The 22,909-nt window shown below is 43.2% G+C and overlaps 1 protein-coding gene across 3 annotated transcripts; it reads right to left on the reverse strand.

Annotated features, from left to right (window-relative positions):
* Positions 1-324: 324 nt before the first annotated feature.
* On the reverse strand, positions 325-22,750 carry LOC106749764 (beta-TrCP). Of its 3 annotated transcripts, none has more exons than XM_014629531.1 (9): positions 22,100-22,750; positions 7,360-7,591; positions 7,036-7,222; positions 6,262-6,718; positions 5,150-5,523; positions 4,736-4,814; positions 4,430-4,610; positions 3,611-3,658; positions 325-3,515 (listed from the first exon to the last, which is right to left on the reverse strand). In XM_014629531.1, the coding sequence occupies exons 1-8, from the start codon at positions 22,151-22,153 to the stop codon at positions 3,648-3,650; spliced, it is 1,575 nt and encodes a 524-aa protein (XP_014485017.1). In that variant the 5' UTR covers positions 22,154-22,750; the 3' UTR covers positions 325-3,515; positions 3,611-3,647. The 3 variants fall into 3 exon arrangements, with proteins under 3 accessions (XP_014485017.1, XP_014485016.1, XP_014485018.1); XM_014629530.1 differs by having other exon boundaries at positions 4,430-4,613; positions 22,100-22,747; XM_014629532.1 differs by lacking the exon at positions 22,100-22,750 and having other exon boundaries at positions 4,430-4,613; positions 7,356-7,508.
* Between the last annotated feature and the right edge of the window lie 159 nt (positions 22,751-22,909).

The raw sequence follows: 22,909 nt of genomic DNA on the forward strand, positions 1-22,909 counted from the left end.
TTACCTGCCAAATAAGTATAAACGATCAGTGTAAACAAATTCTGTCTGATAACATTTTCGTATGCGTATACCGACATATGTTACGCTGTAATTGATCCAAGTACACCTTAAAATTTGGCTGTGAGAGGAGAGAGAGAATTAGTAAAGGAAATTATCTCCCAAGTGGATACTTTTTGTTAATTAAGGTCGTTAATAAGTCATGTATAACTTCACGTCAATTCACCTATTAAATATTTGCTATTTAACGTGGCAAAGCTCATTTAACTTATAAATATCGTATATAGGAGGATAACAATGGATTTTATCCATAAAACATCCCTTGCATTCTTGTGTAGGTATTATATTTCGAATATAGCTTTTGCACAGCCTTTGTATCCTCTCTATTCAGTTACTCCCATACACAAAGATTCATGCCGGTATTAACAATAAAGCATCACAATGTCCTCTTACAAATATTTCAGCGACACTCTCTCGACAATTGCAAATGTCCACGTCGCGATCAAATCGCACATCTTATGATACGAAGACCTCTTTAAAAGTATGAATTTCCATTTCTTTTGTGCTACCATTTTACATCTTGTACCATACATACATACGTGTATATATGTGTGTATGTATGGTTACACGTTTCATAATATTCCAGATTTCTATGTATGCGTGTCTGAAATCTCTCTCTCTCTCTCTCTCTCTCTCTCTCTCTCTCTCTCTCTCTTTCTTTCTATTGTATTCGGGAAGAAATAATTTTCGGGTGAATTTTCCTATACAAGATCCAAGACGGAGAGAAGATTCTTAAACGAAATCCTTCGGTTACCGATGTCCCGAACGAAAAAAATGTTTCCATATCCCAATAAGGAATATAGGACGCAGTGAACGATCGTTTTCTCTTTTATACATATATATATATATATATATATGTATGTATGTATGTATGTATGTATATCGATAATACCTACATTCGCGTATTCATAGATAATGGAAGGACGATGGAGAATACGCTCGTAAAGAGTATGTTAATGCTTGGCTACGCTCACTGTTATATGCTATTATTTTATCTACTCACTTTGAAATAAGTCACAAACTCAAGGACTACTACGTATGCTGTACTCTACCAAAGTAGCTTCGCACACTGTGATACCCCGTGTGTGTGCGTGTGCGCGCGCGCGTGTGTGTGTGTATATATATGTACATATACGTACCTTAAAATTATACAAAATTCCCATTCTCGATCGCACTATTTCTCGAAATCACAATGTTTGTACGTTTCCGTGCAACTCGTACGTAATTTCTAACATTTTCTTTTACCCCTCGCGCTTTAATAATCCTGCTTAAAACGTTGTCGAAACGCGTTCTTACGGCGCAAATAAATATTCGCCATAATTATCATTTCTTTCTTTCTTTCTTTCTTTCTTTCTTCTTCTTAATTGTGCATTATATAAGAGAGTAAACAAATTTCACGTATTCTAAATGTCAGAGTTTAGAATACAGTCTTACTGTCTCAATGTGTACCATTGTGTAAATAGCATTCTATATATTTGCTCGTACAAAAAACTTGAAAATTAATCGTCTCGCATACATGTACGGAAATCAACATCGAAAAATCACACACACATATATATATATATATATGTGCATGAACTCTTCCTGCACCGAGTATCTTATCGTAGGGCTGAAACGCTCGAGTCGTCGTGAAAAGTTGCGTCTTGCGAAATGTGTATTATTATTATTATTATTATTATTATTTACCGTGACAATTCGTTCTGCATAAATCCATTATATTTATTTGACAGATGGTTTATAAGCGATTATATTAGATCGTACCCTTTACTGACCGTCATCAACGAAACGCATATTCGGAATATAATTCGAAATTTCACTCTTCTCGTAATTAGAAAATTGTGAAGGTGTCCACTGAGACATAGAGTTCGTTCGTTCGTTCGTTCGTTTCGTTTTTACGCATAGTACTTCTCTCGCAACTGAATTCGTTATTAAATAACCAATAAAAGTATCCTGAGGTATCGCGTGATGTCACATCGGAAATTCCGACGGCGTTGCTTCGCAGTTTAGCGTTTTAGTAATACAACGGCGTCCGCACGGAGCACAAACTACTCCTTAAATGTCACAACCATTTAGGACGCATCACACCGATGCCGTTCGATTCCCACGTAATTGAACTATGTTCTTAAACATTCGATTATGTACACAAGTATAGATCGGAATGAAGATACCTCTTGTTCGCTCGTGTCCAAGTTATTTGGTTGCGCTTAAGTTGCTTCCCACGAAATACAATTAGATCGCAGAAATTTCGTCTCTCTCTCTCTCTCTCTCTCTCTCTCTTTCTCGCTCTCTCTCTCTCTTTCTCTCGCACAAAAGGAGAAAAGCAGTATCGATGTACATCCGAATACGTAGCGATTTGGGCGAATATAAAAGTGAGAAACGTATTATTATACAAAAAGCATGAATAAGACGATTTAAACGAGATCAAACGGTCAAGATAAAAATTAATAGTAATGTTTGCTGTTCCTTTTTACATTACACTACCTAAGATCATTTTAAGATCATTACCTTGTCTCTCTCTCTCTCTCTCTCTCTGTCTGTCTGAATAATAATATATATGTATATAATAATAATAATAAAATAATATTTACATTCCAATGTAGTTTTTAATTGTGTTTTAAATGCAAATATAGTGTTGTTTCGAACAACTGTGTAGAGTTTGCTGGCTCTTCACTCGTTTCTTTTTTTTTTTAAATAATATATGAATTTCACAAAGTTTATAATGTCTACCACGAAAAAGTTATATATATATATACTCAATTAATGATCTTTATAACTCTGGACATGGATACATTAGCTTTTCTTCGAAAGACAGGGCAACACGTCAATCTTCACGTGTGTCAATTTCCTCTTGCACATTCACACAAGATAAGTACTCCAATCAAACCAACAACTTACAATTTTCTTACCATAAATTAATTACATAAAAAAAATCATTAATTTACTATAATACATCTAACGTCTTATTAAGTGTGTAAGCCTCCCTAAAAACGCTTCGCATTATTACGTATTGTAAGTCTTTTCTTTTTTCACTCCGTTGTTTCTTTTTGTTTTGTTTTCTTTTTTTTTTTTTTACCATAGGAAAATGGTCGACTTCTATCATGTCATAGAGCGTAGAAGAATTCCAGATATGGCCAAAGCAGACGATTTTTTTACATCCATGGGATGTATTTTACGTGGTTTCAACAACATACCGTTCGTACCTAAACGCAGTGCGTCACAAGCGCAATATAAATTATAATTTATAGTTTCACAGGTCAGTCCGTATATTTCCCTGTTCTCGAGAATTTCCTTTGCTCTCACAGCAAACGATAAACCAAATTCATTGACCAAGTTCCTTCCTATGTGTCTGCGTCTATTTAGTTGCCGTTCACACTGGACACTGATTCTCTCGACCTTTGCGCACACTATCGTGAACACATTGGATGCACTCATTAACCAGTTGGGAGATAAAACCACCACTGGAAATAAGAACAAGATGCGCAGTTAAGTTTCTGCATTGATGATTAGGTTTTATACGGTTTTATAAATCAATAAGTTCACATATTACACTTACGATTGTATCACAATAAAGGAATCTCTGTGTTGATGCATCACTCGAATGCTGCAAGCAAGGGAGAACAATATTAACACGTACCGAAGACTGTAATTGTGCATACAAGGCGCGTACGTAAAGGATCATTCGGCTATTTAAAAAAAAAAAAAAACACAAAAAAATGCGAATAAACGTAAAAATGTTTTATTTCAATTGACAAATTGACAATTGACATCTCCATGAATGCTTCGGTTGACCTTCTCAAGGCATTTTTGGTACCGTAGCACAGATTTCTTGATTCCCTCTTCAAAGAACTCCATCGCCAGCAATCTCCTGCTCCATTCAGTGACATTGTTTTTTCAAGCCATCCGTGGCAACATTTGGGCCTTCATGTGCATATAGTGCCACGTGCACCTCCTCCACACTTACGTCTCAATCGCAATCGGTAATTAATAACCGGATCTTATTAACCGCCTGCGCCTCGTATGTATATAACGGCATGTACACATAAAATAAAATAAGCAATAGCAGAGTAATGATAATACAATAATAATAGCCCTAATATGCACCAGAATTGCTTCGTTAAAATCGTTCGCGTTATCGATTTATTATTTACTGATTATTCAAGAAAGCAGGGAATGATGTGTCGAAGTAATAATTTGTGACCACCGGGGTAGATTTACGCTGATGTCCAGAAACAAATGTATGTATAGTTAGAAAAATACTAGTGATTATATTGCAATCAGTATTGTGGAGAAGTAGAAGAATATAACTATGCACAATTCGGTAACTTCTTGTGTGAAAATTCTAAAGAGAAAAACGAAATAAGATAATACTTACGAGATGGAGATCTGGTATCGGATTGATTTGACGTTCCATCCATCGGCAATCGTCCGCTGCATACGTTCCCTCCACTCGACGGATTGTAATTGAGAAAGTCCCAAATGAGTATTGTATCATCGTGAGACGATGAGACAATTTGGAATTCGTCAAACTGAAGGCGAAAAACACGTCCGGTATGCTCCTCCAATGAGAAATGTACGTGAGATTAGGTGAGAAAGATGGAACACCCTCGACCGGATGTTCGATGCGATTATAATGACGTGTATAGTGATAATATAATATAAAGTAATACCGATATCTTACCACTAATGTACGTAAGCATAACGTATTTGCAAGCGCACGTGGATCCAGAGCAGCGACCAAGTCCCAAACTTTAATTTTACTGCAACAGAAGTGTCGATTAGTATCTCTCGTTATGTATGTAAAAAAAATTACGTGTTCTCAGAAGATTCGTCTTTTTCTCTCTTTTTTTTTTAACGTTGAATAAAAATTGTGACGTTACGTTTTTTTTTTTTTTTTCAAGAAATTCGATTTCTTCTTTCTTCTTGCTTAACGATGAATTTCGCCAAGTAGTTGAGCAAAGATTACAACGTAAAGATAACTCACACGAGGAATTATGCAAGAGACAGGCATAAATTCTCGAGTCGGCGTAACACGGGACACAGAAAGAATCGCACTACAGAATCGAGATATACGTTTCCACGTGTATGTACGTACCCGTCGTAAGCGCCGCTGACGATGTGCTTGCTGTCAAACCGAATGCACCTTACTAGCTCTTCATGTCCCTCGAGAACGCGTAGACACGCGCCACACTCGATGTCCCACAGTCTAATGGTATTATCACTACTGCCACTAACTACTAAACGATCCCTATATTGCAAACACGCTATACCGCGCTTGTGTCCGTTTAATGTTCGCACAAATTCGCAGCTATACGTGTTCCATACTTTAATAGTCCTATCACCACTGGCTGAAACTATGTACTTCTCGTCGAAGTCAACCACGTTCACCGCTGCCCTATGTCCGACTAGTACTCTCCTAAGCGCGATTTCCGTCTGCGACACCATGTCCCAAACCGCGATCGAGCGATCCTGAAAACAAGAAACCGCGGAGTCAGTAAACGCGCGAACGGTGACAGCCGAACAGACAGCCCGAACGGTGAGACGAACTCCGAATCTACAACAGGTGTAGCAAGGCCTTCAGTCTTTCGCTCTCAGCACTAAACTGTTCATTTGTTTGTTTATTTATCACTAACAGGGGATGTATTTGAGACAGAAATTTAAAAGACAGAACATATTCGCAAATCAGGTACAGGAGACAAAATCACAAATACGTTTAACGAATCCAAGCAGTTTCACACAGTGACGCAGAATAAGTGAAATCTACAAAATTACGAGTATGCAAAAAGCGAGGGCCATGAAGCACTCGGAAACGTTAGACTGCGAACAATTATCCGCAAATGTGCCAAGGTCAGATTGAAGTCTGCAACAGTTACAGTATTTGATTTAACTATCAGGAATATGTTCGGTCGTTCACGTGCAATAGTAATGCGCCTCAGCAACTCGTAAATCTCTCAAGTGGAATTTTTTCTTGAAATTGTAACGTAACTTCTCCGATAAGAAGCGTTTTCAGCGCTATCGAACGTCGTAGTGTCCGAGACTCGAGTGTTATTACGACTTTAGGAAAAAGCAGTCTCTTGTCGGAAACTACGTTATATTTGATCGCTTCGGGTAAAAAACTGAAGGTTCACTTGAGGCACTGTGTACCTGTTGTAGATCCGGATTAAAATATGCAAAACTTTATTCGCTCTCTCTCTTTCTCAGACTGACCTTCGAACAAGTAACCATCATGCCGTTGTTAAATCGGAGATGCAATACTGCCTCGCAATGATGAATCAGCGTATTGACCATCTCTCCCGTGTTAGCGTCCCAAACTCTTACGGTACTGTCCGAGGAGCCGGATATTATAGCCTTATCGTCGTACTGCAAACACAAGACCGAGCCCGTGTGTCCCGTTAACACCTTGATGCACTGTAGAGTGTTCCTGTCCCAAATTTTTATCGTATTGTCCCGCAGCCCGGACACTATCTTCTGATCGTCGTACTGCAAGCAGTAGACGCCTTTCGAGTTCTCGCTGCGGCAATTGATTCGCTGAAGATTAAAACGGCCCATCCTCCAGTTGTTGTCTATACTGTCGATATCCTTGACGATCTTCGGGTAAAGAGACCGGTAGAAATTATGGTTGGGATGGCTCTCGCCTGGCCTCGGCTTGAAAAGGTACTGTATCCTGCGAAAGCGAGTCGTAAAGGAAGATTATTTGCGATTCATAAAAACGTACGTGTGTGTATGTACATACATAGTCGGCAAATTAAATATCGTTACAACACTCTTTTTCGCAGCACATATTGTATCTATAATAGGAAAATGTATCTCCTGCGAATTGCTGAGAAAACATATTCTCCTGTCGATGGACGACAGACGGGACGCGTTGCAAAATTCATCTCGGAAAAGGGTGTTGCGATCCCTTCGAGAAACCTTTGGCCTGCCGACTACGCGTGCGCGATCGGGATGATTTTCATCGATTCCCCGAGCAAAATCGCCCACCATCCTCTCCTTTCGGCGAGCCCTCTCCAAACAGAGTCGGTCCGGACTTTGCGCTCGATCAGCTTCTTCCACAGCATCCCTTCGCTGATCACTCGGTGCCATTCCTTGCACACCAGCTCCGCGGCGATCAGCGAATCGGCGTCCAGGTACGACAGGATGCTCTCCGCCACGTGGTCCAGTCCCTTTTCTGCGAAAGCGAATTCGTTCGACGTCGAGTCAGAGACACAAATGGAAGTATGACGGACGCAGGCTGCACGAAATGAAGAGAGAGCGCACGCGGCAAACGTGACAGTCGGTTGCGCGCGACCGACGTTTTTTACTCACTTGGCAAAAGCGAGATGAAGTCTCTTTGCAACATCGGCTTGAGATACGCATTGATGTGGCCGTGCTGATAGTGACACATCCGCGCTAACAGTTGCTCGACGAAATGCACCTGCTCCGGCTCGCTCCATCTTTCGAAGAGCTTCATACAGATTTCTCTCTCCTGCCCGTAATGAGCGGACACTCCCATAGGTTCTTTCTTGCGGGCGGGGTCATAGAGTATCGTCACTGGATACTGCAACAAAGAGGCGGAGGAAGGATATTAGACCTTCGTAACAGGCAAACGCCAATTTCCCGTGTATATTGCGTAAGTTATGGAAAGAGTGAGAAAAAAAAAGTTGAGAGAAGAAGAGGAAAGATATAACAATCCGGTGATATGGGTGAGGAGAATAAGGATGAACGTAAAAGGATGTGAGAAAAAATAATAAATTGTTCGGGGTTAGAAAATAAATAAGGGTAAGCGAGGATAAGTGATTAGACGTAAAAAGATGAAAAAGGGTGCGATGGATAGAATGGAAATAATGAGAGAAGCGTTGTTTGTGTGATACTTAGGTATTAGATTCCGACTGGTCAAATAAGGTGTGGATGAATGAGTGTGGTTGAGGCGAAAATTATAAACGTGCCTTTTTAGCATGTAAAAGCTGAAGTGAATATAAATATACATGTGTGTGTGTGTGTGTGTGTGTGTGTGTGTGTGTGTGTGTGTGTGTGTGTGTGTGTGTGTGTGTGTGTGTGTGTGTGTGTGTGTGTGTGTGTGTGTGTGTGTGTGTGTGTGTGTGTGTGTGTGTGTGTGTGTGTGTGTGTGTGTGTGTGTGTGTGTGTGTGTGTGTGTGTGTGTGTGTGTGTGTGTGTGTGTGTGTGTGTGTGTGTGTGTGTGTGTGTGTGTGTGTGTGTGTGTGTGTGTGTGTGTGTGTGTGTGTGTGTGTGTGTGTGTGTGTGTGTGTGTGTGTGTGTGTGTGTGTGTGTGTGTGTGTGTGTGTGTGTGTGTGTGTGTGTGTGTGTGTGTGTGTGTGTGTGTGTGTGTGTGTGTGTGTGTGTGTGTGTGTGTGTGTGTGTGTGTGTGTGTGTGTGTGTGTGTGTGTGTGTGTGTGTGTGTGTGTGTGTGTGTGTGTGTGTGTGTGTGTGTGTGTGTGTGTGTGTGTGTGTGTGTGTGTGTGTGTGTGTGTGTGTGTGTGTGTGTGTGTGTGTGTGTGTGTGTGTGTAAATGCCAATTTTCTACTTCACGAGGTTCTCTCACAAGCTAAGTCTGCGATAGGATAGATCCTAACACTTCGAGACACCCACAGATCTCTCATCATCATAAATAAAACGAGAGATCTCCCGTAAGATTCAGTGATCGAATGAAAATGACGGCTTTTTCTGGACAGATTCAAAGATTTTTTTTTAGCGTGCACTTGTTCCTTAAGTACGACGATAGCTTGACGTTCGTCTGTATCGATACCGCGTTATCAGCGACGAAATCGACAGATACGAGAAAGGGAAAGAGCGAAATATGCAGAACGAAAAAAAAGGAAACGCGTCTGCATTCCGAATATGCACTTGAATCGACTCGCGCGAAATGACCCGATAAATAGTTGCGTATACACGAGTTGCGGTATAACACTCGCGAGGCTAGAATCGCGGATGCATCTTGAGGTAGCGCGAAGTACCGGGTTCTTGACCCTTCTCTCTCTCTCTCTCTCTCTCTCTCTTCTTCCTCGCTCCGTTCCCTCGCTCGTGTTCCGCCGCGCGCAGGAGAAGAGCTTTTATAAATTAATTCATTTATACGCGCGTGTTGGCTTAAACGCACCAGCGTCTCTCTCACTCGTTTTTCCTCATTAACGTAGAAATCGCCGGTAATCGCGTGTCTGGTGCGCGACGCGTAAACGATTCCCACTTTAACCCGGCTAATTATCCCGACGAGGGCGCGCTTTAAGCTCTTAATATCAAATGTTAATAATCGGGCCATCGGCGTGTCTCCCGCGGACCGGTGTGGCGTGTGTGTTGATAACTTGCACGATTATTGATTAATCGCCGGCGACTCAAATTGCGCTCGCGATTTTAATTACCGGTATCAACTTGCGGCATTGATCCACCGTTGCTGCTGTTATGTGTCGATATCGACGTGGCACATAGGGGAACACCGGCGGAAATTCAGACGTGACGGGCGCGCGTGGTAAAATGCGCTTTTAACCGAAAGAAAGTGGCCCCGCACATGCCTCTTTTGCGCTTTCACCGTTTACGTCGTTTTCTTATCGCCAATATATCTATCATCATCGTTGATAGCCGGTCGTCCGATAATGCGTGAACCGCGATGTAGATACGCGGGCTTGACACCGTCAAGGATATCCTTTGATGGCACGGTACGAGAGAGAGAGAGAGAGAGAGAGAGAGAGAGAGAGAGAGAGAGAGAGACAAAAATAGAACGTAAGAACGTTTTGATCACGGTCTGATCCTCGTATCCTTTGACCGAGGTGTTTTCTCACCACACGTTATGCATCCACACGTATCGATTAAACATTGTTTCCGCTTAAGGTGACGCGGCGAAAGAAATCTTTCGTACGGACGAATCAAGGACAATCGCTGTAATTAATAGCGCGCGCGAGTTATGCTCGATTGAATGTCACACATTAACGGAGCGGGATTCGATAGGAGGGGTCGTCTTATCGAACATAGGAAAATCTCGCGAACGAGCCTCGGGCAACGGGGAAAATATTATACAGCCTGTGCGCTTCTTTATTGCTCCGGTGTGATTTTTCGGATTCCCGGCGCGTATTTCGCGCGTTTATCGGAAATCGTACGTCATCACTGCACCTCTCCCAGGGCTCCGGTCCAAGTGTGCTTCGGGAGAAATTTCAGAGACGGACGCGCACGGCTCGCACGCTCACGCATTATCGCGTTAATCTAATTTTAACGATAGCGCGTATCTAGTCCGCGGAATCTCACGCGGTGCGTCGCGGTAGGTCGCGAGTGCTCCTCCTGCAACGCGGCCCGCTCGAAAAATCGACGAGCGATCGGCAGAAGTTGCAAACGATCGTGTATCTACTTTATTTCCTCGTAAGAGCCACTTGGATCGCTATTCATAGTCGTTCATAGTTACGATCGTCCGAAGTTCATCTTCAGATGCTTCGTAGCCAATGAAAAAATCCACGTAGTATCTAGAAATGAAGTTAAGGATGTATTGCGTAAGTCGACGAAAAGTTTGACAAGCAAGACGCTTATCTATTATATATTATTAGAATATTTTTGGAAAATACATTTTCGCTTATCGTTCCATATGATTTTTCTGCCCTTTCCTTGCGTTTTAATCAAACAGAATGCACGTACACATATTTAGAACACTTGTGACTCCGCCTTTCCGTGCGAGGGTTGGGCGTTCTCATATATAAAATCTGACTACAAATGCCGCCCTTCAGAATCACGAATTTCGACCGATTTTCGAACCGCTGCCTCAGCGATTCGGCGGTCTGTTGAGATTAACGAAACGAGACCGTTCTTATCGGAGCTTATCACTGCACGTGTGCATTCGCCACTCTTTTCGCACAATGAATCACCGAGAAAACCGACGTGACAACAAATTCATTTCTCCCTCTCTCTCTTTCTCTCTATCTCTATGTACATATCGTGGAATTTGAAAGGTTTACCCACGCGTACTCGCATACAAGACGAAACACGGTCGGCGATATTTTTATAATCGGAGGGTTACGTTTGCGCGCAGAGAAAGTGCATCCACGATGGTGGTGTCGCAACGCAATGCAAGAGAGGATTCTCTCTCTCTCTCTCAGCGATTGTCGACACATAGCGAGATATTGTCAAAAACGAGTATTATGCGAGTCTACCACCGGTCGCGCGGTTGCGCGTCAGCGGAGAGTTTTCACATGTCACTGTCGCGTCGCCACGTCGTTTCCACGTTGCGCGTTTCTCAATCTCCTCCCCGACAAGCAAGCGCGTCGCCCGATACAGGGTGTCCCAGTTCGCGATTAAATAACGGAATTATTTCCCTCTTTCAATTTCCACGTTTCCCAACTTCAGCGGGTTAAGCTGACTTTAACCCTTTGAGCCCGAACGTATCCTTAACGATACGATGTATAATATCTCTAATAACCTGAATATCCTGATTAATCGATGCCATTTAATTGAACACTTTTGGGACTATCTAATAATAGAGTAGAAAGAAAGAGAGAGAGAGAGAGAGTTTGCTTATTTTGAAAAAAGAAATCGTTTCTATTTTTTTCATCGATATCTCAATTTTTCACGGTGCAATTTTTTAACTTTTTTTTCTGCTAAAATCATCTTTTGAATCGAATTATTAAAACACTCTACTTACATCGATACGATATACCCTCTATTGAAATAAAACACCTAAAGTTAAAAACAAGGACTCGAAGGGTTAAATTCCAGCGCTTGTGAAATTCCGAGACACCCCGTGGACAAGCCCGCCCGTTTCCTTACCGTATACCGTGTGACGTGATCGTCGCGCCGCGGGCTTTTATCCGAGCCGTTATTCGCGAGCACTAAACACGCGAAAATCCGTTTACGCTCCTCAGACAAACGAGTGATTGCAGTTCGCGTAGAGCGCTAATCGCGTATACTTCTTGCGTCTGACCTACTTGCCGCGTCCCTCCTATCTCAGGAAGTGAAAACCGTCATAAAAGACCCATATTACGTTAAACACTCATTAATGAAGGCTAAGCTCTCTTGCGTCGCGGAAAGGAATAAAAAAAAAAAGAGCAGAAAAAAGAACGAGGCGCGCGCGACAGGAGAACAATGCGATCGAGCGGCGATCAATTTTCCTGGCGCGTCACATTCCTAACGAGCTCGCGACGTTAATCGCGCCTTTAGAAACTCGCGTCCGTAGAATCCAGAATAGGATTCTATGACGGCGATTTTGTCGTAAATTTTGAGCCGAGGAAAGTGCGATCAGGTGGAAGTCTTTATGCGCGTGTTCTGCTCGAGAGAAACTTGCGACGTACGACATCACTTAGACTATGGAAATCCGAACTTTTATAATATTCAGTGTCTAGTTTCACGGTGATTTCTTTTTTATTCTATTATTCTATTGTATTTTATTGTATTATTTTCCAACGGGAAAACGCGCAAACGAGTAGCTTGCGAGCTAATTACGTCTCTACGCACGAAAAGGTTTTTCTACAGAAGAATACATACTGCATTTAGTATATGGTAAATATTACTTGTTTGAAATATTTCACATAAATTTATATATCGACAAATACATTATAAGTTCGTAAGCATCAGATTTATTCAAAATATATTCTGAATCCTAGTACGTTTAGTACTTCAATCAAAAATATTAAATTAAAACACTAAAACTCCGATTTATTTATTCCAATCAATTACCGAATTTAACTTTCTTCAATAAAATTTATAATATCCTTAAAAGAGAACAGAAATTCCTTCTTTGATAAAATGATAATGAGTTTTTCTAACATTAGTAACAAGTATATTTTAATATTATTATCAAGAAAATATTCTTTGTTCAAGATAATTATTACTTAAAAGAAAAAAAAGTAAACTAAATAATTGATTTCTCCTCGCAGTACAATTAATATTTTTCTCCGTGTGTATGAAGTCAAATAAACAGAAATCAATCTCAGCCTGAAGAAACCTTTTTCCCTGCGTACCGACAAGTGTTTATCGCGAATCGCGGTAAGATTCGGCGTCCGAGATACGTGCTTCATCGTGCCTCGAACACCGTTACACCGAGTGGTCTATTGTGGTGACCTACCCTCCACCACGTGTCGTATCGCCGGGCCGTGGACAGGCCGATCCTTGTTACGTCACTGTAACAGAATACAGAAGAACGAGTCTAGCGACTGACGCGCGCGCGGCGGCGCGATCACCTGAAAACGCTGCTTCAAGTCGTCGCTCTCCCCGACGTAACGGTATCGCGAACTCGTGTCGAATCTACGTTCTCCCGATTCTTTTGTCTTCCTGGATGTCGTCCCTGCCTGTTGCCATGGGCGGAAACGCCACTATATACAGGGTGTCCGCCGCCGACAATGGACGCGATAACTGACCCCGGGCGTTCTCGAAGGTGGGAGTCTCACATCTCTTCTCATCGTCTCTCCCCCGAAAAAATATCCTCCGGACGGTGGATCGCGCCGGAGACGAAAACCTCTCGACGCCGCTTTTTCACGATCAACCGTGACTCATTCACTCAAAATCCATCAAAAGACGTTTGCGGGAGATCGGAATTTCGGTATCGAGGTCGCGACCATTGTGAGGCGGACTTTTACAGATTACTCGAAATCTAATCGCGACACTTTCGTTCGCCGTCGCGTACCGCAATCGGACAATTTTCGGATGAGGAATACGACGTCACAGCAGGCGCGGGCGACGAATTTCACCTCCTCCCCCGGTAATCGAATATCGATGGGGGGCGACGGAATTGGAGATGGAATTCTGGAAAATTCGGACGCGAATCGGAATTGGAGCGGCCAGTGCCAATTTCAGAGCGAGGTCCACCTCCCCGCTCTCGTTCGCCGTTTGTTCGCGCGCGTCTTCAAAAGGACGCATTTAGCTGTTTATGTCTGCGTGCGGTGCAATTTAAATAGACCCTCCCCGTCCTCTCTCGCACGGTCATGGGGACGAGGATGAGGATGAGTCTCAAACGAAACTCGATCGGTGCTGCGCGCTCTCTCAGTGCTGCGGGAATGCGCTGCCGCGGCAGCGGGGGCAACGCCGGAGTGGCGCAACCGAAAATGTACGATTTCGCAGAATGGGTCGAAACAGGTTTTTGCCCCGAGAATTCGCATGTCTATTCTGGCGCAAAGAGGTCGACAACTTCTGAAGGTCTAAGAGGCGGTGGTAGCGGCGACGACGACGACGGATCACGGCGCTAGAAAGCGTAAAGGGAACATCGAAATTAACAAACTCGGCCCCGGATGTGCGCGAAGATCCGAGCTTCGGTGAACAACGCTCGCTCGCGCGCCTTCGGAGGCATTCGGCTCTTCGACTCCTCACCACGTGGAAAGCATCTAATTGGACGTATCAATTTCGAAACACTCGCGTTATCGTGCTCGCTTCTTAAAGGTACTTGGCCCGTTAAACTATTTTCTTAGGAATCCTTGCCTGTCAGACACCCTGTATATGTACGTGTACACATATTTAAATATTTATGCCACTTTTTATTTACGTGTGCACCTCTATTAACTTAAATGACGAATAAATACAGCATTAGTAAGAAAAATACAAAATAAATAATATCCCCTGTGTTTGTTCAATATTGTGTATATTTGTCTGGATTTCGCTCAAAATCAACACTTATTACTTAGTTAAATCAAGCTATTTTTATTAAGGAAAACTATTTCTTCCCAGTCTCTTAATATCGCCACTGAAAACTCGACGTTCTACAGACCAATTATCTTCATCGTGTCCATGTCTATTGATCACACTGAAAGATAAAATTAGTCTCGAATCAAGTTGAGTCAAATTAAACAAACTCGCACAATTTCAGGGTCATACACGGACGATGCGCGGCTGCTCCACTTCTCTCGGCGAAATTTTCATGCTCTTTTAATCTCTCGCTTGTGTGTGGAGCGATCTACAAGCTGACCCGGCGCATTATCGGCCGTATTTATCGCCCGATTTATTTAATCTCCCAACCAGACGTGGAATTAAATCGTATTATGGCGGTTGAATCGACCTCTTGCCAATTGAGAGAACATCTGTATCGTGCAAACATCTACGTGTTAGTTTTGTCGACGTGTCCGCCTGCCGCGCTGATCTTCCGTTGATCGTGTGAAAGCTCCGACGATTGAATGATCAAAGATACGGCATGAACGCGTGCAATGTATTATATCTTTTTACCTCGTCTCGTTGGCTCTCTATTGGCAATGTACAGCCGCTTTTTCAAACGCAATTAATTATACCTCACGTTCGTAACTTAACGAGACGCGCGCGGTGGTATCATAACGCCGGTTATCGGTGACCGTCACACGACACACAATGTGCTGATCTTTCACCGTTGACTAAATCGCAGTCCACATTTCTACATCAGGGAGTCGATTGCGCATCTTCATCGACCTTTCTCACATCTCGTGTTTTCATCTCGTGTGAATAAATACGTGCGATTAGCTGCACGCGAAGTGAAAATATAATATTCCTGTGACACCGTTCCGTATCATTCGACACGAAATTATCCGCCGAGCAATCTCACGTGAGATTTATCGCGTTTTCACATAGCTTTAAAGTTTCGCCCTTAAAAAACCCCGCCTTTCTTCAATCTTTCCGCGAATTTTTTCTTTGATTTCTTACCTTCTTCACGGAAAAAAAAAAGAGTTAACGCGGCAAGTTTAACCGAAGTTTTAACCGAACGCACACGCGTGAATTTTCCTAAATGTATTTTGATACTTTTGGAACGGAAATCGAAGAAACCAGCGGAAAAATTCGGAAGAAAACGGGCTTAACATTAAAAAGTATACATTTTCATCGTGATAAAAATTACCCGATCGAAGGAGTGCTCGTTTCCGGTAACGTTTATCATTTTGAGATACACAATCGAGCCTCAGATCGACGATACGATTTTCATTCAATTTCGACCACGGCGACCCTGACGACTCGGTGTACCCTCTCTCCGCCCGATCTGCTTGGTCGTAGGCAGAAATTTCCGCGAGTATTTCACGAGAGAACAATCCGGACACATGTGAATATAATCTACAGAAGAACTGACCGCCCTCCCCCCTCGCACCTTGCCTTGCGCGGCGATCGCGGGCAGGCAGACAGGCAGGGTCAGATGTGACGCCGCACAATGTCGTTTTTATCCGAAGCCGAGCGAAACGGCCAACTGGAAAGGAATACGTGCGCTCGGAGGGGGGGGGGGGGGCTCTNGGGGGGGGGGGCTCTACCGCGTGACACCGCTCGATCGTGCGCGTGTGCACGCGGCGATTTGCACGTGTGCATGTGCGCTCGTGTGCCGTCATTACGCAAAAGTCCGGCGGGGTCCGCACGCGAATTTATGCCCGCGCGACGCGCGCGCACGTGACTTTCTGGTTATTTATTAGAGCTGCTGCTCTCCGACGCGCGATCTGACGACGACGACGGATTTCCGTCCGCCGCGGCATGGGCGAGAGGGACGAGCGCGCAAGTTGCCGGCTCCGCTCACGGATTGACAGGCTCGCGAAAAACGGTGATTTGCTACCGTTATCGCCGCGCGGCTCGAACGCGCGCCTCTTTTTCTTATTTCCTTCCGATAGTTCGCGAGTCCTCCTCGGCCGCTTCCGGGGTTCATTAACACCGTCGACGGCCGAGCATGCGAGTCCCGCGCACTGAGAAAAAGATATCTTGAAATTTAATAAATTTCATCGCATCCAAACAAATCTCATCATTGGCAAAGAAACGAATGTTTTCGATTAATAAGTACAATTGTCAGACCTTTCGACGAATATGTATCTTTATCTTAAAGAAAAAAATTTGTTTTCGAAACGAAAGATAATTTTCTTATAAAGAAATTATTCGTTTCATTTTACGTATTCGTCGTAACCAAATAATATTTTATTTGGTTGAAAGATATTACTTCAAATAATAGCGTTCTTTCTGTTAAATAATAATTTTCTTGAATGAGACAATAGAATTTTTTACTCAAATAATATCTCGTATGTGTTGTTTCTATGGAAAACAAATTTCAGTCAAATAAATAGAAATACTAAATCTCTGAAGGAACCTTTTTCTCTGTCTCATCTGCATGATGGATTAATAAGATTACGGAAATAATGTGACTTTGTGTGATATCAGCTTGTCACGGTCATTAGCATTCGAGGATTCGGAGTAACAATGCTCGAACTACGTGAATGCCATGCAGGTAAATCTGCGTGACCTTCTCGTACAAGGTTCGCAATCTGTTCCTCTCTCTTTCTCTATCATCAGCAGACACTTGAGAACGTTCAGTTTGTGGTTTCTTTCTTTCCTCCTCGGCCCTCCCTTCCTATATCAATATTGTATCTTTATTATCGAGAAGTAAAATTTGTTTTCGAAACGAAAGATAATTTTCTTATAAAGAAATTATTCGTTTCATTTTACGTATTCGTCGTAACCAAATAATATTTTATTTGGTTGAAAGATATTACTTCAAATAATAGCGTTCTTTCTGTTAAATAATAATTTTCTTGAATGAGACAATAGAATTTTTTACTCAAATAATATCTCGTATGTGTTGTTTCTATGGAAAACAAATTTCAGTCAAATAAATAGAAATACTAAATCTCTGAAGGAACCTTTTTCTCTGTCTCATCTGCATGATGGATTAATAAGATTACGGAAATAATGTGACTTTGTGTGATATCAGCTTGTCACGGTCATTAGCATTCGAGGATTCGGAGTAACAATGCTCGAACTACGTGAATGCCATGCAGGTAAATCTGCGTGACCTTCTCGTACAAGGTTCGCAATCTGTTCCTCTCTCTTTCTCTATCATCAGCAGACACTTGAGAACGTTCAGTTTGTGGTTTCTTTCTTTCCTCCTCGGCCCTCCCTTCCTATATCAATATTGTATCTTTATTATCGAGAAGTAAAATTTGTTTTCGAAACGAAAGATAATTTTCTTATAAAGAAATTATTCGTTTCATTTTACGTATTCGTCGTAACCAAATAATATTTTACTTGGTTGAAAGATATTACTTCAAATAATGAAGTAGTGTGTAGGAATTACACAGGTGTATCTAAATCCAAAGAAACTTTTTCCCTTTGTGATGATTGGGAGGAGGACGGAGAAGATCTTAAAAAGATATAAAAACATACAAATAAAATATTTTTCTGATTAGAGAAACTTGAGAATTTCGAAAACATACAAAATACTGACCGAGTTTTCCTTCAATCGAGAAAGTCTCGTAGAAAGTATTCGCGCATTTTTTCCGCAGTTATCTCATTCGATTCACCGTGAGGAAAAAATTTACCTCGCCTTCCACAGTAAACAAAAACGCACGCAGCGTGTAGTGGGGAGCGGGGGGGNATCAGAACTCGTCGTCGTTCTCTGCGATATATGATTTATGAGCGCAATGAGCGTAGGCGGGACTGTCATCCCGAGCGCAGGACGATAAGTCGTAGGTGCGCTTCCGGTGCGCCGCATTGTAACTACGCTAATTACGACGTAACGACCGTTATCGCGTTGTATGGGCCATACGTTCACGGAACTACCGAACACGCGCAACATAAGACGCATTGTGTACATTAATTGCGAGAGGCTGAATCGCCGAGACAATCTGTCGTGACGCGCGTCTCGTTGCGCGAGATTAAAATACGCCAATATACACAGCAGTATCTCCGCGAGGCAAAATGAGAATCGAGAACCGGGATCAACGTCGGGCAGCATCATATCGCGTATTTGACGAAAACCGGCTATATCCGCGTATGTACGTATGTATACATTTTTTCCTGTAAATATCAAATCGACCGAGAAGTCCTTCCCCACAAAATACGCATCTCACTTGTCGGCGTATCTCCAAGCGAAGAGACCACTTTGTTCAACACCTGTTCGTTGTTTACGCGAGAAATGACTTTCGAATCACAACCTGAGAGATTTAAGGTGTAATATAATAATTCGTAACGGCGCAGAAGCAATATATAGCGCGTAAATGTCGCCTTTATGCATTTAGAGGGACGGAAAGAGAGACGAGAGACCACCGTGGGTAGACTTACTCAGGACGAGTAAAGTAGTCGAGTCAATGGCATAAACAACGCCCGTCCGTACCGAGAACCCGAGTACCGTCCTCGACGCTTTTCTCGGGGAAAACGAAAAACACGGATAAGAGCGATACCAGTGATCAAAAGGCGCATGACGCACCGAATCGAAGATAGGGGTAGCCGGTTAGAGGCGAGACAGACAGAGAGAGAGAGAGAGACAAGGGGACGCTGAAACATTGATTACGTAGATTCGAGAGATCGAAAACGGTCGATCTGGCGGCCGAATCCAACTTTTGTCACTATGGACGTACGAACCGGCCGTGCGAATGATCGCGAGTATATAAAAAAATAAGCCAGAGCGAAATTTAATAAAGAGGATTGAAATAAATAAATAATATATACGGGAAAACGATCACCAGTTAAATTACAACGCGGACAAAAAATCCTGTTATTTTTCCCGCAATTTAATCGCATTTAATCGCACGAATAGTCGTGTCAATTATGGGAGTACACTAGAAAAAATGACTCTGATAAAAGATATATGCAGTTTACCGAGACACACATCCAGTTACTGTCTAGTATCTATTAATATATTCTTGTTATTTATAATAATACAAGGCGTAAGAAGACGATAAGAATTAGATAGAGTTTTATTCAATGGTTTCTGAAGCGATTTTCCTGGGAAAAACATGCACAGTTTGCGCATATTAACGCCAATTATAATTTAGTGTTAATTAATAAATTAATGGAAGAGTTTTTCTGTCTATTTATTGTTCCGTTTCGTTAAAATATTTTCAGTAAAATACAGATTTTATATATTTTTTGTGCGCGGTAACTGCAAGAAAAGCATTGATTAGAATTCCGAATAGTTTTACTCTTCAGTTACTAAACAAAAGTTAATATAACTGTCCAGTAACTACTCAAAAAACGCATGCAAAATTCTATCTGGGAATCTGTACAAAATTTTATATAAAAGCAAAGATAAATGGATATCTTCGGATAAATGAATAATATATAAATACATAAATGACTGCCAATTAAATTAATATACAACGCGTAACAGATTCACTTGTTCTTCCTACGTATTTCGTATATTTAATCTTGGAATAATGGAGCGTATCTCTCGGAATGCTGTTGGTTAACTATTTCGATTTCCTCATATCACGCTTCAAAATGCAAAACTTCAATAAAATTCGCCGGCGGAAACGAGGAATATTTTAGGTTGCAGAGACGGCGATATAATTTGTCATGAAGTGGCTATCATCACTCGCTGCTGCTCGGTCATCGATATTTTTTCTTTTTCTTTTTACAGACGATTTGTTAATATTAACGAGTAGTTTTCCTCGCTTCGTTCCAAACATCACGGTCAGTAAAATTTCGCAATGTTTGAGGAACGCCTCAGGTTGAAAACGGCGATATCGTTGTCGTTATACGTAGTTACCACTTGCTGACCGTCGTAATCCTTTTTTTTTTACGGGCAATTTGTCAGTAATAACGAGTCGGTTTCCTCGTAACGCGGCGCTTCCACAACATCACGTTAAATTAAAATTGAGTAAAGTTAAGTAAAATTCCGTAGCGGAAAATCTGAGGAAGGTTTCTATTTGAAAACGGCGATATATTGCCTGTCATTATACAGCTATCGCTTGCTGATCGCCGTTTCTCTTTTTTTTTATGAACGATTAATCACAATAGAATTGTTCGTGTTGCTTGCACTTTTCGCATTTAGACCAAGACGGACGTGTATTCGCTAGAAGAAACAAGAGAGACGAGAGAAAGAGAGGGGGTCGGGTGAGAAAAGTGCAGGCAACGCGAACAAACCGGATGATACAACGTTTCGATCGAAGTGGTACGAAAAATTCTCCATCTACTGAGCGCCGACTGTATTTACGACTGTATGTACACATAGTCGATGTACGTACGTCATCCGCGCAAGAGAGTATCGCGCGATCGTGACGATCTATAAAAGGCGTTGCGCCAAGAATCCGCGATTTAAATGAAAATCGTGAATAAAGGGCGGACCGGCCAGTTCTCTCTTCCTCGCGAGCTAATCGTGTGTGCTCATCAGAGCTCATTTTGCGCTCACGGACACCCGTTACACGCAAAATGACATTTAGCCGCGTCACCGACTCCACGATGCGACATTATTTCTTGAAACTTCTCGTGAAAACCGAGGCTGAATCGTCGGAAAAGAGAACAGGAAGGAGGAAGTTGCGATAACGATGTCCCCACAAGGCAGCATAATCGTGGGAAAAGAAAGAAAATTGCAGGTGCGAGTATGTGTGCGTGTGTGTGTGTGTAATCACAAAACCTGGATGAGCTCTTTGTTGAGCGATGCGTAAGCGCACAATCGTAAGTGCATTCTTTTTCTTGTGCCCGAGTTATCGCGTTTCCCGCTAAACGGACATTGACACGTACGCGCGAGGAGGGAGGGGAGGGGGGGGGGAGCGTTGTCGGAATAAAATGCACTCGGATGCGCCTGCAAATATATCTTCAAAATCGCAATTCGTGAGTACACGTTTCGTATTGTCTCGATAAACAAAAAAAAATATAAAAATAAACAGGACACGAGAACGTAACTACAATTGGGGAAACGAGCGAATGTCACTGCGCGTGTCGCACATTCGAAATAAATTTCCTCTATCCGTGGCGATTACGCGAGATCTCTGCGAGACCGACTGGGAGGATCCGTGAAATTAATCTCGCCAGTCGATCGTGACGTAAGACGGTGTGTATTCTGTTAGCGAGAACTGTCACCCGCACGAGTACAATGACGAGAGCGTAAACACTCTCGATTTGAGTATTCAAGTGCACGCACGTCATCCGATTCTCTCCCCGCGCGTCAGGGTTTCCCGACCCACCCTCCCTCCCTCACTTTCTTTCTTCCTTCTATTTCGGGAATAGACAAATAATCGCGAGCCCGCGCCTCCGAAAAATAATCGCGACGCAGCGTCGGGCGAGACACGTGCGGCGAACGCGGCCATTCGGTCGCGAGCGGGCACAACATGGCGGTGGGTTTTCGCGGCGAAAAGAGACATCACCGCCGACCGGACGGACTCTCGCCGAGAGAGCGAGAGAGAGAGAGAGATATATAGATGGATAGATAGAGACGCGTATTCTATGCGCTTACCTGCATATTCGTGTTCGTGTCGTCGATAATCTTGTCCGTTTCCATGTTGTTCATCCTCCGAGCACACAGAGCGTCGGCGCGTCGTGTTCGCGTGTTCCACGTTAGGCGCGACTACTACGGGCGAGGGAGCCTGCGGTGGTGGTGGTGGTGCGTTTTTCACGCGCGCGAGAGGCGTGGGGCGTGAGAGAATCGTCGGGACGGCACTCTCCGCGGGGATGTGTGAGTGCGACGATACCGTCCAAACGGAAGAACGACGACGCGGGCGAACGAACGCGAGAACGACCCGGGTGGAAAGAGCACCGTTCAATACAGCCCGAGACACAGCACCACGGACGACACAAGACAGCGGCGACGGGGACGCTCACGAGCCGTCGCCATGCACGAGAAGTCGGAGCCACATTTCAACACGAACCACAGCCCGTGGCGATAACCGTGTCACTAGCGGCGGCGTCTGACCGAGGAACCAGTGCTAGAAGAGCCCGCCTGTCCCTGCCTTCTCTCTCTCTCACTCTCTACCTCCTCCTCGTCGCGATGGGTATTATCGGAGTAATATTGCGCAATATCGCGTCGAGCGTAACTCAGTCTTCTTCGCAGCGCAGACTGAATCAAACTGAACGGACGGAGAGGAACGAAAGTATGGCCGCGCACGACCGACCGCAGCGCCGCGCGGGACGCCCGCGCGAACTAGAGTCCGAGAGCAAACCCCGAGACAGATCGCGGGCGCCCGATTGGCCGGCGCCGCCAAGTCGAGGATTCGCTGGCCGTGAGCGTCCGAGGAAGAGCGCGTACTTTCAAAATGGCGTCGTGTCA

Source organism: Dinoponera quadriceps, unplaced genomic scaffold (genome assembly GCF_001313825.1).
Source record: "Dinoponera quadriceps isolate SergipeBrazil2010 unplaced genomic scaffold, ASM131382v1 scaffold3289, whole genome shotgun sequence".
NCBI lineage: Eukaryota > Metazoa > Arthropoda > Insecta > Hymenoptera > Formicidae > Dinoponera > Dinoponera quadriceps.

Coding starts and splice junctions, on each gene's coding strand:
- LOC106749764 (XM_014629530.1), bottom strand. CDS start 22,153: ATGAACAACATGGAAACGGACAAGATTATCGACGACACGAACACGAAT. Junction 7,223..7,359: donor CTTCATCTCGCTTTTGCCAA/GTGAGTAAAAAA, acceptor TCGCTTTCGCAG/AAAAGGGACTGGACCACGTG. Junction 6,719..7,035: donor CTCGCCGAAAGGAGAGGATG/GTGGGCGATTTT, acceptor TCGCTTTCGCAG/GATACAGTACCTTTTCAAGC.